Source organism: Mycteria americana, chromosome 5 (assembly GCF_035582795.1).
Source record: "Mycteria americana isolate JAX WOST 10 ecotype Jacksonville Zoo and Gardens chromosome 5, USCA_MyAme_1.0, whole genome shotgun sequence".
NCBI classification, from domain to species: domain Eukaryota; kingdom Metazoa; phylum Chordata; class Aves; order Ciconiiformes; family Ciconiidae; genus Mycteria; species Mycteria americana.
Genome location: NC_134369.1, coordinates 33,012,453 through 33,026,641, shown reverse-complemented (window position 1 = coordinate 33,026,641; position 14,189 = coordinate 33,012,453). Strand labels below are relative to the sequence as shown.

Genomic DNA, 14,189 nt, shown 5'->3' with positions numbered 1-14,189 from the left:
CTGTATGGGAGGGTAAGGAAGGTGGCTTATTTTATTGTGATCAAACTAAATCTTTAATTTTATGGAAACGTTCTCCTTAGGGCAGAGAGGATCCTTAGTGCTAGTTTTTTTGTGGGCGGGAGGTTGGTGAGATTTTACTATCTTCTTTATCAGAAATGGTGTAAGTTGCCGACTGCTGTTTGGGTTGTAACTACTAGGGTTTCTGTTTCAGGTTCCATCAGTCCCTGAAGAGTTGTTTTTTACCACTGATGTCAGGCAGGAGGGATTGATGATGGATACTGTGACATCTGCTCAGGCTTTGGTGAGTTAGTGCAGTAGCATGTCCTCTGAATCTGTGGATGAGGGTGGACCTACCATGGCCTCAGGAGTTTAAGATTTTTATCAGGAACTTGGCTTCACTGCAGCTGCATAGAGCATATGTAGGCCAATGGATGTGATGCCCTGGTTTGTCCAAGTGCCTCAATTGCATTGCATCCTGCATTGTAAACTGTATGTGTTGCAGCTCTGGGGCTTTTGTCAGGCAGGAGCCATCTCACCTGCTGCAATGGCTTGCAGAATAGGTGCAGAGTTATGCTGGAGGATCAGATGCTGTTTTCCTACTCACTGATTATTGCAGTACAAGGTGAGCTGATAGAACTGTAGTTCTTCCCAGAAATAAGTAATAGGAATGGTGAACTCAAATAGTAAGATGGGACTATAAGAGCAAGGTTGCTGTCTTTGGAGTCACCTGTTTTCCAGTTGCATGATAAAGAGTAATTGAACTGAAAATAGTATGAGCAAGCAGAAGAGGAGGTGAGTTTATGGCATGTCATGTTTCAGATAACTCCCAGACATGCAAGAGAATACATAGTATTCCTTGAAAAATGAGCAGTATGTTTGCTAAGATATGTGCGTATCTTGTTCTAATTAGAAAGTTCTCTTTTGCACTCTCTTCAGTGGCAGAGATAAGATGCAGAGATCAACTGATTTTTTGTTTTTCCAAATGAGTGCAGTACACACTGCCCGTGTGGATGGGATCTGAAGTTGCTTTTCCTCCCATGTCTCTGGCTGTGCTGTGTAATACTGGGGTGACATTACTCCACAGTGCGGTGTTCCAGTGAGACTGGGTGAAGACACCTGTGGAGGTGTAATGCATAGCAGATGTGCCTCATTCATTCTCCTCCATGGGTAGGTTTCTCTTTTATGAGTAGCAGCTGTGGCAACAGTCCTGGTTCCCTTCTGTAACCATCAGCTTTCAGCTGGGCTTTGACAGTGATCAGAAGCAAAGGTTGAGCTACCCTAACTAAATGTAGAGCACTCAGTGTGTGTTACAGGGCTGGACTGAACACTTGGGCTGCAAAGTTCATAATTTTACTGTGGATTTGGAATCCAGTTATTTCTGTTGTTTTCATGGAAAGGCAGGTCTGAAACCTGCCTGTGACCACAGGGATTTCTGACTTGCTGAAGACTGTTTCTTTCCTGCTGTGTCCTTTCAGCATTTCCTTCCTTTTCTCACCAGGACTCTGTACCCTTGGTGGATCAGCAGTTGCTTTATACCTGCTGTCCCTATCTTGGTGAGTATTTTATTTATATTTGCTATATAAATAAAATATGTTAGTATGTATTTATTTTTATTTATTTTTTTTTTTTAATTTGTCCTTTGGTACTGTGAGTCCTCAGATCATCTTTCTTACCACTCTTCACAACTTCAGGTCTCAGTTGTGTATGAGTCAAGCTTGATAAAAAGCTGTATTGCAGAAGCTCATGCAGCTGTGAATAGTATCTGGTGAAGCTGGGGGAGGGAGGCTACACAGTCAGGATACTTGATCTACAGAGCTTGAATACAGAGGGACAGGGGAACTCATCCTTCACAAACTGGAAGGAACCATTATAAGGAGTAAGTGTACAACTTTTCCATCCAAGGTATAGGGAGAGGTGTTTCTAATGTGAGGAATGCTTTGATCCTTCAGCATAGTTCTGCTGCCAGGCAGAGGGGACGAATCTTTTTGTGCTCTGGTGCTTTATCAGGTGGTTGTTTGAAATATCTTTTTCCTGGGATCAGACTGTCATTGGTGAAATCCACCTCTGTAGACAATAGAATCCCAGACGGTGGGATGGTGCTCTGCTTCTTGGGACTTAGCTGCTAGGAAAACTCTATGTTAAACCTGCATCACAAAAGCTTCTAGGGGTTGAACATATCTTCAGGCTTTTCCCCTGGTATTTTGTCCTGACCCTGTTGGAATTTTGTGCAACTCTGCTTGCCTTGTTGTCCTTGTAGACCTTACAGTTCCTGCTTCCATCCCTAAAAAGGGATGCAAAGAAATGGCTGCTCCCTGATCCTTCTGCACAAGTCCTATGTGCCAGGGAGCTTTTTGAAAGCCACATCTTTTATCTTCAGAGCCTTGCCTGCCTTGCTCTGCCCTTCCAGTTAAATGGGTGGAATGCCCCTCAGCTTTTCTGAAACTTCAGCTTTCGCAGAAGCTGAGAGAATCTGCTCCGGAAACAGGACTGACAATGTGAAAGTCTCTCTCTTGGCTTTTGATTTGTTCCCTTGCTTATGGGGACGATGACTGCTTTTGCATGTTTTTCTGTACAGGTGAGCTGCGAAAACTACTTGCCTCTTTTGTGGCTGGCAGTGGAGCAAAAAATGGTGGCTTTATAAGGAAAATCACTCCCACGGCTGCAGAGTCCTTGGCACCGAGGGCTTCTGTCACACAGCAGAAACTGCAGGTAATGAAATTAGGGAGTCACAAGGGGAAACGGCAGGAGAAATTGCTTGTGTGAGGATAGGGTACACAGTGGTATCCTAATGCCAGGAAAGAAAAGAATGGGCCTGGGCAGCAGGGAATATTGTGTTTAACAGATGGGTATCTTTACTCCTCATTCTTCTGGTATAGCCATGTGGCTGGGATACCATGTGGGTGTTGAAATCCAGATAAGTTCAGTAAACATTCTTGCAATTGGAACAAATAGCCTGTTTCTCTGCCTTCCTCTTCTTTAATGTAAAATTTTGGTATGTTTCTCATACTCTGTTTTGGTTAGATTGTAACCACGCTTTCCACCAAAAGAAGGAACTGTGTAGGAGCCTACAGGATTACCAGCCTGTAATTAGAGGATCCTTTCTCTCCAAAAACAAACCCTATGTGGTGACTCACTACTAGTAGGTGCTGTCAGAACTCTCCCATTCTTCCCTTTACTGGGCATTTGCTTTTGTAGCTTCATAAACCATGATAATGAGCTTTGGGTTAAATGGTTAGAAGGAAATAGGGAGAGGGAGCAAATATTTTACAGGGATGCTGAATGCTACAGTAGCAGAAGGTTCTAGTGTAGGCAAATTGCGTGCCTTTTAGCACAATTCCAGATGGTATTTCTGTCAGTTCCTGTGTTGAGGAGAGGAGGATCTGGGTGGAGTGCTCTAGTCAATTGTAGCACTTTTCTCTTGAACAGGTAGAGTTGGAACAGGCCTTCTTCCACAACCAGCCTCCCTCCCTACGGAGAACAGTTGAATTTGTGGCAGAGAGGGTGGGATCCAACTGTGTTAAGCACATCAAGTAAGTGCTGGTGATCTGTTCTGTGACTTAAGAAGTAACTTTACACTAATGAGGGAAAGAGTTGATCCTTTAAAATTGTGTGTATGGGGGAAAGAAAGCTTCCCTCAGAGTATGCTGTATAGCAGAACGCCAAGGCTATATAAAGCTATGACAGTGGGGTCCAGCAACATCTGATTGCCATCATAGAGGGGAATTTGTGAAGGGTTGCAAAGAGAAGGGTTCTATGACTGTGAGACACTTGGAATGTGAATGTAATACAGCATTTTGAGACTTTATATCCCTTTCAGAACATTCTTGCTAAAGATAGGAAAATCTTAGGTCAGACAGGACCTCTGGAGGTCATCTGATCCAAACTCCTGCTCAAAGCAGGGCCAGCTTTCAAGTTAGGTCAGATTGCTTTGACACGTTTTCCAGCTGAGTTGTGAAGGTCTCTAAGGATGAGGATTCAGCAGCCTCTTAGTACCATGTTCCAATGCTTAATTTTCCCAGGCTTTGTGAAAAATGTTTCCTTATATCATATCAGAATTTCCCTTGTTCCAGCTTGTGCATGTTGCCTGTCAGCCTTTAGCTGTGCACTTCCTGGAAGCATTGTTCTGTCTTCTCTATAACCCTTCCTTCTCCCTTCACGTTCTCTTCTCCAGGCTAAGTGAAACTGGCTCTCCCAGTCTCCTTGTTGGTTGTGTGCTCCAGCATCCCAGCTATCTTAGTGATTTTTTGTTTTTGTTTTGGTTTTGGTTTTGGTTTTCCTGCAGTCACTCAGATTGTCAATGGCTTTCTTGTGCCGGGGTCCCAAAGCTGGGCAGTATACTCCAGATGCAGCCTCACAGTGGCGAGGCAGGCAGTAACTTCCCTTGACTTGCTGGCTGCACTGTTGCTGATGTCAGCCCAGTGTAAGGTTGGCCTTCTTTGGACACTGCTAACTCATTTAGCTTGTCTACTGGGAACCCCAGATCCTTTTCTGCACAGCTGCTCCCTAGCCAGTACACCCCAGCCTGTACAGGTACTTGTTGAAGACATTAAACGGTATCAGTCCACAAGGAATGCTGGTTGTAGTGGGCTGCTGTTGACAGCTTTGAGCTTCTGACTACTATCCATTGAGAGTATAAGGGTATTGCTGCCAGAAAAGATACCTGTTAACCATATATGTTTCTATTAAAACCTAAAGGCTTTTGACTCTTGACTCTTAGTACTACTTTGATATCTTCATTGCTGCTTTCTTCCTTACAAAAAGAACAAGGAGATGGTACAGTACTAAACGCAGTGTGATTAATTCTTTTTTAGCAGAGTGTTTTATTGCATTTGTGCCTGAGAGAGATGGGTATCCTCCTAAATTGGGGGAAACAGCTCGTTATAGTTAGTGTGCACTGTTTGTTGTATCGATTTCAGTCTGTGATTGTTTTTGGTATTTTTTACAGGGCAACACTGGTAGCAGAGTTGGTTCAAAGGGCTGAAGTCATGTTGCAGGATAAAGTGAGGGAGGAGGATGCTAATCATGACAAGCTGCTTGAAGAGGTGTGCACTCATCTGTATGAGGAAGGGGCCCAGGCACTCATCAAAGGCAGAGAGTAAGGAGGAAAAGTTATTTAAACTTGTGCCTTCCTGTCTCTTCTTATTGTGGAATCTATAAGCCTAATTCGGCTTGGCCTGTCATGCTCAGGTTCTGGTAATTATAAACCCTGACCTCTGCTCTTCTTAGGGTGACTGTCTGCTGTGCCTCCAGCCAGTTAATGCCGTATTTGTAGGAAGGAATAAAGGTGCTGTGTGTCCCTCTGCATCCAGCTCCAAACGGACATCCACCGCAGCTATTGTATTTCCCCTCTTTGGAAAACTGAGTATTGCAGCTTGGTGGCTTGTAATTGCTTTTTCCTTGTCTGGTTCTTTTGGTCTGACTTATTTCACTGCAGTCTTCCAACTGGTTTTGTCTGTAAGAGAGTGTGTGAAAGTTCCTATGGTAATGAACCTCTGAGTGTTGCCCAAGAACTTTGACTAATCCTGTGGCATGTTTTCTTTCTTTTCTTGCAGATTTTGCAAAAAGAAGGGTCCTGAGGCGGTAAGGGTGTTATTGCCAGAAGAGACATCTGCAGCAGTATGTATTTTCACTAAAACATACTAAAGGCCTTGACTTTAAGTCTAGACCGTTACCATTTTTCCATTGCTGCTTCACTTATCCCATAATAGCTTAGGACAATGGCATCTATTGATGCCCCCATGTGAGGACTAATAGCTAAGGAGAGTCACCTCTTGACAGGCTGCCTTGGATATTCTGGCTAAAGTGATAATCTAGCTAATAGCTAACTGTTGAGACTAGAATGGTGTTTAAATTGCATTCATCTTGCAAGGATGATGCTTTTGTTTTAGCATCAGCTTCCCCAGGAGCTGATGGGGTTTGTACAGGGTTGGTGAGGTTTGGGAAATCAAAATGGGTCAGTCCTATTCCTCAGAGTAGCAGTTCACACAGAGGTGGTGGTGCTCTGTTTAAATGTTGCATGCCAAAATTAAGCCTTTTCCCTCTAGACTTCCTTCTGACTTCTTGCTGACTATAGTGCTGTGGCTGGTAGTAAATCTATCACTTGTTGTCCTCCCCGTAAAGGTTTTAAGTAGTGCAGAAGACATTGCAGTGGAACTGGCTACTGAGAAAGCCTGTGGCTGGCTTTCTGCCAACATTGCAGGTGAGTCTTCTCACCCTGAACTGGGACTTCTAACCTTTCTGAGATCAAGGGATAGAATTTATTCCAGTGTTATAAAGTACTTGGTCCTACTCATTTTTCTTTTAGTGGGAAGCATGCAGTTGCTCTGTCCCTCCTTGTTTAGGAATAAGAGGAATGATTTCTAGCTCCAAGAACCTTCTTCAGGGATTTTTCAGGCTTGGCCCATGTAAGTGATTTTTAGTTATGGAGGCTCGTAGGATGGTGAGAATGAATGCTGTGGAAAGCTTCTTCTGAAAATGTCATCTAGGCTGAAGTTGTCTTAGCACTTCAAACATATGATACAGACGGCTGCTCTCTCAAGTCACCTTGTGGTCCACATGTACAGAGTGCTTCTGAAATCTTCTGTAAAACAAACACCTCTTGGACTGGGTGTGTTTTCAGCACACTGAAGGCAACTGTAGTCCTTATACTCTGTAATAGTGCCCTGGCAACTCTTTAGAATCTCTGAAAACCCATCGTTTCAGGAGGTTGTGCCAAGAATCTGGGGAGGAATATCCAGCACCATTTGCAGCAGTAGGAGTTTAGTGTTTTGGATGCTGGTCAAAACTTATTTTGGTAGAAAACATATGGCTTTCATGGGCACAGTGGTTGAACTGGTATGATCATGCTGATTCAGCTTTCTACTTTGGCATTGCTTCCTGGCTTAGCTACTGTGTTCATTAAATCTGCTGAAATATTTTGATGGAAAATGAGATGAGTTGCCAGTACTACCTGGTAGTAATGGGTGGCTGCCTTTTAGAGCTGTGGGTTAACACTCTCTGCACCTGTGCTTCTGCCCATTAAATATAATGGGAGCTCAGAGTGAGAAGGGTTTGAAAGTGTAAACTGTCCTTTCCTCATTCGCCATGGCCTTCGGAATGAGAGGCTAATAAGAGTAGTGTTTGGAAACAGTTGCCTGCCTTGCTGGAGAGAAAGCCGAAGTAGACAGGATTTGTTCCCTGTTCTTTGTAGCACTCATCAAAAGAGAAGTCAAGGCAACCTTCAACAGAATGCTGAAAGTCCCAGGACTTCCCTTGCCTGGCGAGTATGCTCTGGAGTTGAGAAGGGACTGCCCTCCGGGCTGTCAGCACTGTGCTCCATTTCCCTCCCAAATCATCAATGAGATTAAGGTACATAGTGTTCACTTCCTGGCTTGCCCTAACTCCCTTTTTATTTTTCACCTTGGTGTTTTTTGGTTTTTGGGGTTTTTTTGGTTTGGTTTGGTTTTTGGTTTGTTGTTGTTTTTTTTTTTTAAAGGGGATGTTCTGGTTGTAAGGAACTGGCTGTGAGGAGTGTTTAGGAAGCACGATGGCAAGGTCTCATGTTTTTTTTCATCCCCCTGCTTGCTGTCTGTGCATAGATCAGAGCTCCCTGGTCAGGAGTACTATCTCAAATACAGGATTTCTGGTAGTGTGGCAGTGGCCTTTTTGATACAAGTAGCATAGAAACCATAGTGTGGTAGGCATTGTGTACAACTGTATGCTGAAGAGCCAGCATATCAAAATAGCTACGTTTTGTAGACCTACTCTTTTTATAGAGTCTCCTGGTCTCCATTTAGAGACTGTAAGTATTTCCTGTTGGTCCTTTCAGTTCTGTAGAACTTGGTAGACTGTCCCATCTTATACACCAGGAATTCTACATTGAATTAAGTGTCAGATGAATCTGTACGAACCTGTTGAAAGATTTTTGCCAGTCTGCATCTGCACCTTCATTCAGCTATAATTAGGGAGAATCAGAGTATCTTAAAAAGAAGGTGATGGTAGGGACTTAATTTCAGCCTTAGATGCAAGCAGTTTTCTATACAAGCTGGTTCAAATTACATTTTGGTCTTTTCTCCCAGGCTTTTAAAAGGTCGCTGTTCTTGTCAAAATTATGCAATTATATAACCTGTGTGAGTAACCCATGAGGAAAAGAATTCTAAAAACCTCACTTTTTTTACCATTATGTGTTCTGCCTATTTTTTTTGCTGCTGCTCGTCTGAGCAATAATACTGGATCTCACTGTCATCACATTCCCAGCAACTGTATAAGAATGACTACACATCCTTTAACGCTTTCTTGCTTGAGATAAAATAGAAAGAGGAGAGGGTAAGGTATGTGAGGAAACCAGGGGCTTTTTCTGCAGGCTGTTGCTTTTTGAAGGTATTTTTATGTGACATTTTGAGATACAGCTTTTAAAATATTCTTTTATTCTTTTGATTTCCATCCTGGGTTTCCGATATTGGGTGGTAAATCGCTGGTGATGGAAAGTGCTACCACATGTGAAATTTGCTAAACCAGTTTTAATGCCATAACCCTATTGGTGCTCTTCATACTCAGCTTTTATTGACACTGAAGCTACCTTGACAATATAAGAGGACTCTGGATTTCTGTAGCACTTCTACCCCGAACTTGCTTGCTGTGCTATCAGATTTATCTAGAGCTTTCAGATCTAGTTACTTTTAAGAAGGATGAACTGGTTGCCCTCATTGACTTTGTCTTCATAACATTAGTGAGAACTATGCTAGAAATCAGATCTAGGTAAGGTTGTGAAAAACTCAGCTTTAATCTGTCTTATGAAATGAGGAGGATACTAGCCTATTTTTTTTTTTTTTCTTTTTTCGAGGACCTGAGGACTATCTATGAACTGCTTTGTCATAGGTCCAAAGATCTGTTTGTGGAAGCGCAGGATACTAATCGGTGAATTACTGCTGTCTTTTTCATCAAGGATGTGCTCTGTGTTGCTGTGGGCCCACGGGATGAAGGTGAAGTGATTGACTACATCTGGCTGGAGTGCCTGCTAGGGAGATTGAGTCAGACACTTCGATGCAGAAAGGTAGAAGTAAAAAAGCAACAAAAAACCCCCTTTGACCACTTCGAGCTGTTTGCATACCAGTAAACTTGTTAGCTTGTCTTGCCTCACAGTTGAGTTCAGTTGAATGTTTTCTGTCTGAGCTCAGATGTGATAAAGTTGCACGGCAACTTTTTTTATACCGTGTAGATCTGCTTGTTACTTAAAATTAGCCTTTGTGGATCCCCTTTTCATATATATGATTTTTTTCTTATCTTGCAGTCTTTAATGGTCTCGTGATTACAGCTTTGTGTTTCTTGCTGTAAATTGCCTGCTCTTGTCTGATGTTTTTATCCCTTGTGAAGCCCTGTTTTGTCCAGTCTGCAGTATGGGGACAAAGATAGAACTTTTTTTTGTGTTTTCCAGTTCATGTGTCCCACATCAGAACAGCAGCTGGCAAAGTGCACGGTTGAGTTGGCTTCTTTGCTGGGTAAGTCAGTCATGATAAGCTATTTAAGACTGAAACCTGTTATTACAGTTCTCTTAAGTACTTGGGGTCAGAGACTTCAGTATTTAGAGCTGATGGATGTTTGATTCTCTTTGGTGTCATTGAGTCTGCAGATTTTTTTCTGTCAGTTTGGGTGGTTGCTCTTATTCCCTTCCACCTTCTGCAAAACAGCATTATACTGTGACTAACCATCCTTCAGATCTGGTGTTCTGTTCACATCTCCATTGCTTTTTATTTATTGATGCCTTCATTTAAATATGTGATACATTTTCCAGTATTTCTGCCTCTGAAAAGTTGCAGAGGAGTTTTTTTTCCCTAAAGTAAGGGCCCGTTCCCTTTAATTACATTTTTATGGCTCTTTTTGGAGAGAATGGAGCTAACTTGATTTCTGTGTATTGTGACTTCTATGAGCATTTTCAGTCTTGTTTCCCCCCCTCTCCCCCCCTTGCTCTAATGTGTTAAATACAATGTTTTTCTCGACAGGAGCTAGTGATCTGGATGCAGGTGTTTTCCCCCTGGGCAACCTTCTAATTTCCTGGGTTTAGAACCTTCTGAAGAAGTTTCATACATGGTTCATTCTTTCAGAAAGCAGTTCACATCTGAATATTGTGAAATTTCGTTCTGGGGGGCAGCAATGTAAATCTGCCCCATTCCATTTGGCTGTGCCAAGGAAGATCTGGTTTCTTCCCTCTGTGTATGTTTAGCTGCAGTTGAACACTGTTCAGCTTTACTTTCACTTGTATGAAGTTATGCAACTCTGCCTATAGTCAAAACCATGAACGACTATTTAATCTGTTTATAGATTCAAATGTTGTTTTACTGTGTTACTCTGCTCTCCTTTGGAGTAACACCTAGGTTCTCTTTTATTAAACATTAGGCTGACTTTTATTTAGTCAATCATCTTTCAAGACTCGGGGCTATATGCCAACCAAATGGTATTCTTGATCTGAGTAGTATAAATCTCTTCCTGTGTAATACTTGTGTGTATAGTTTCAAAGCTCATAATGTTGCATGTTTCTAAACTCCAGTCCTCTTAGGTTCACTGGGTTACACTCCCTAAGTGTTTTTACTTCAGTGATTGTTTAGATACCAGCTATGCAAAATGTGCTGTTGGACCAAGATAATGACTATAAAAGGAAAATAATGCAGCTATAGAAGTTCACCTTTCTTCCTTTTCTTACAGTTTCAGATCGTGTTCCTCTGAGTTTCGGGATCAAGTCCCCAGAGAAGAGCTCCGAGAGGCTGCGTGTAAAGAATAATCCCACCTGTGGCCTTCTAAAACTGCTACTTTCTCTCTGGAAGGAAGACTTTGGGACACCTGTTCCTGTGCAGCTGATCTTCAGCAAGAAGAACATTGGTTATCTTGCAGAAGTTAAGCAGCGAGAGGTAAAGCTTACTCTGATCTGTGGAGCTGCCAGTTATCCACTCTGGTCTGATATATTCATGTAAGAGTTCTGCCTGCCCGCAGTGTTAACTGATTGCTTGTGGGAATGAGGCCAGCAGGATTTGGTCTGCTGTTGGTCTGGTGTTGTTTCTGCAAGGGCAGAGAAAAAGAGGACTGCATACTACTTGTCAGTGTTTGATACCTGTCCGTGGGGCTGTCAGGAAGGCAGAGTTTGATTTAGAAACAAATGGCAAAATGGCCCATTTGGCCTGGGAGATTGAGGACTGAGCACACGTGACTTCAGCTGGTTGCATTTGTGTCTCTTATCAGCTTTCATTTTTGCATGCGTATCGGTGTTATCTTACAAGATCCCCAGCTATGAAGCTGAAAATTGCCCTATTTAGTTGCAGGCTAAAACCAGCTTATTTTGGAAGGTAAGAAAAGAATTTTTCAAGCTGTTCTTGAACACACAGGAATTAAATACTTGGTGTGTTTGGAAACAGAATTAGAAATTTTGAGACCGTATGGTAGAATACAGTGTATGAACTAAGGGAATTTTGTTCACTCATTTTGGATGTTGCTCTTTGGTGTCCTTCATGGCCACCCCCAGGTAAATAATGTGCTTTTTCCTTTCACTCCTTTTCTCCATATTCTGATCCAAGAAGAAAAACATGAATTGTATAGGGTTAAAGAAAGGAACACAAAATCCATTTGAGTTGTTGATATTTTTTTTTCTCTTCTGCAGTGGGATTTGTTCCTTTTCGTGCTTCATGGTCTTGTAGAACATGAACTAATGAGAACTAGTGAAATAGAGAGTTGCTTGCATAGCCTTGAAGAGCTCCCTTGGCCCTCAGTAAGTAATTAGAAGTGTGTGAACAATAAGTGAAATAAAAAGTAAAGCTACATAAACAGTCAATCCTTGTCGTTCTATTTCATGTAGATGAAGCCCATAACCTTCCCTATCTATAGTTCCTGCTTAATGCAGCAGCAGGACTGGCTTCCATCAAGCTTGTTACTGTTACTAGTGTTTGGCTGAAATCTGTACTTGGGTGAATCCTAGCATTTCCCGTGCAGCGGAAACATTTCCAAGAAAATTGTAACCAGTTTGGAGACCAGTTGGCTCAGTTACCAGCTCTCAGTTCTAGCCTGAACATGTTTGCTGTGCTCCAGCTGAGAATGACATGTTGGGAAGGGTCTTAACTGACCAGACTTGCATTTAAACTTCTTTGCCTCCTACCACCAGATTGTGAGAGGAATCAGACTATTCTAGCCAGAGTCAAAACGCCCAAGTCCCTTGCTAAAAAGTGGACTGTATTTCAAGGCTGGTGAGCGCTTGCCTATTGGAGGTGTTTAACCATTTAAACTGAGGCAGTGATCTTTTCTGAGGAGGATGTGGGGATTAGAGGGAAGACTGAACATGTAGACCTACAGGCATTCATCTTTACAATCAATTTTGTAGCTTGTCTAGGTTTCTGCACTGGAAAACCATCAACAATGTGTTTAACCTTGTAAAGTTCTTTTCTAGAAAAATTAAGTAAGCCTCTTTGTTGACATTTGTTAATAAGGGTTCTCTGGTTTGTATCTGTTCGTTACAGGATTTCTTAAAAGAACTGGAAATGCTGTCCAGAGTATTTATATCAGAACATCATATAGAAGAGCCCAGGACTAACCCTTGTGAGCTGACCAGACAATCTCTAGGTACCGTGACAGCACAAAGTTAGTGGAGGTGGACTCTCTGTGGACAAAAGTCACTAATGAAGACGCAAATGGAATTTGTAGTGTTTCTGAATGCATTGTGAGCTCTTTGCTGGGAGCATACTGCAGATAAGAGGTCACTTTGTGCAAAACCTGCACTGGTCTTTCTGTTCATGGACGTTTTGCCGTGGTGACTATGCTGACATCAGCAAATGGATCTCCAAGTCAAAAGTCCTTTAAGCACCTTGATTGTGGCTCAGAGCAGCCGTTTTCTAGACTCATAGACACTTTTTGTATTTGTGCAGCAACAGGCTGTGGCCAAACCCAGGAATCAATTCAAGCGGACAAGTTACATCATGATCAGAGAGATGGTTTCCTGGTGCCTGTCTCTTCTCTTAACTTAATGTGATTTCTCATGCTGTCTTTTAACAAAGACTGTACTGTCAGGGGAGGGAAAAGGTGAACCTGTATGACATGGAGATGAGCCTATATTTATTTTTCATTGTAAGCTCAATTTTCGAAGGTTTGATTTTAATTTTTTTAAGACTCGTTTTAAAAGTTAAACCGTATTAAATATATACACCAGAACATTGATGGCATTATTCTTAAAGGATGTAGATGCTTAAGTGTTTTTCCATCTCTTGTTGGAAACAGAACTTGTAATTTCTTGGGGTTTTTAATAGAAATAAGGGAGAAAATATCTGTTTATATTTTTTACTGAAGACAGATTACAGTATTTTTTAAGACTCTTTTATAGTATGTGAACATAAATGGCATCTGGCTGCTATTCACTGTTTTTTATAATCCTTCTTGCCTTGAGTTTGGGTTTTATCAGACAGGAAGTGCTGCAGCAAGAATACTACAGGCTGGAAGAACAGACAAAAAAAGTAGTGAAAAAGCACTGTGACATCCTCTGGAGAGCTGGTTTTGAAGTTAATCCGTTTTGTGGAGGACAGTGGGTGTTTTCTGCCTTTCCAGGTATATCATCACCAAGGGTGTGACCTCCCATTCACTGCACACACCCCCCCTCCTCCCCCAAAGTATTTCCTTAAGCTGGGGTTTGTGGTGGAGACTGCTGGTGGTTAGCAGAGTATGATTAGGTGCTTATTAGCTGTCTCACGGGATTCCCCCCACCCTGTAGCAGTGAGGATATTATTTCCTTTTGTCTAGGAGTGTCCTACTTGTGCAGGTTTTTCCAGAAAGCCAATACTGTGTTATGAAAGAACAACATCTGGACAAAAGGAAGCCCAGTGCTTTTTAGCTTGCTAATTAACTTACCTCTTCCTTGTATAAGGTGAGAAAAGGTAACATCTTGGAGTCAGTGATTTAAGAAAAAACACAAACAGGACTAATTAGGTAGAACTGTGGCTTCTGTTAAAATATATGAGAGAGAGAGGAACCATAGAAGCACGTCAGTGTCTGAACTGTACTGAGATTTCTCTTGTCTTGGTTACTAAGCACTGCATTGAAAGATTTGACATGTTCCATCTGCATGCCTTATTTTAGGAGTTTTCTGATGTGCTTGAAGCAGAGGGTCCCTAGATGTAGGCACGCTGTGTATGCAGCAAGGACATGGCAATACAAATTGAACTAGCAAGTATACCATATCATACCAT

The 14,189-nt window shown here is 42.1% G+C and overlaps 1 protein-coding gene across 3 annotated transcripts in view; it reads left to right on the top strand.

Moving 5' to 3' along the window:
• The window catches only part of CDAN1 (codanin 1), a 33,767-nt gene extending 20,162 nt beyond the window's left edge, over window positions 1–13,605 (top strand). For 2 of the 3 annotated variants that reach the window (XM_075502812.1, XM_075502811.1), the window contains 13 exons: window positions 212–301; window positions 1,499–1,553; window positions 2,576–2,709; window positions 3,427–3,530; window positions 4,946–5,095; window positions 5,553–5,616; window positions 6,121–6,199; window positions 7,190–7,347; window positions 8,924–9,031; window positions 9,413–9,476; window positions 10,678–10,880; window positions 11,624–11,731; window positions 12,474–13,605. In XM_075502812.1, the coding sequence (XP_075358927.1) occupies window positions 212–301; window positions 1,499–1,553; window positions 2,576–2,709; window positions 3,427–3,530; window positions 4,946–5,095; window positions 5,553–5,616; window positions 6,121–6,199; window positions 7,190–7,347; window positions 8,924–9,031; window positions 9,413–9,476; window positions 10,678–10,880; window positions 11,624–11,731; window positions 12,474–12,599 (1,443 nt within the window). In that variant the 3' untranslated portion in view covers window positions 12,600–13,605. Of the gene's footprint in view, window positions 1–211; window positions 302–1,498; window positions 1,554–2,575; window positions 2,710–3,426; window positions 3,531–4,945; window positions 5,096–5,552; window positions 5,617–6,120; window positions 6,200–7,189; window positions 7,348–8,923; window positions 9,032–9,412; window positions 9,477–10,677; window positions 10,881–11,623; window positions 11,732–12,473 lie in introns of those variants that run through there. The other variant, XM_075502813.1, reaches the window with a different exon arrangement.
• Window positions 13,606–14,189: the final 584 nt, after the last annotated feature.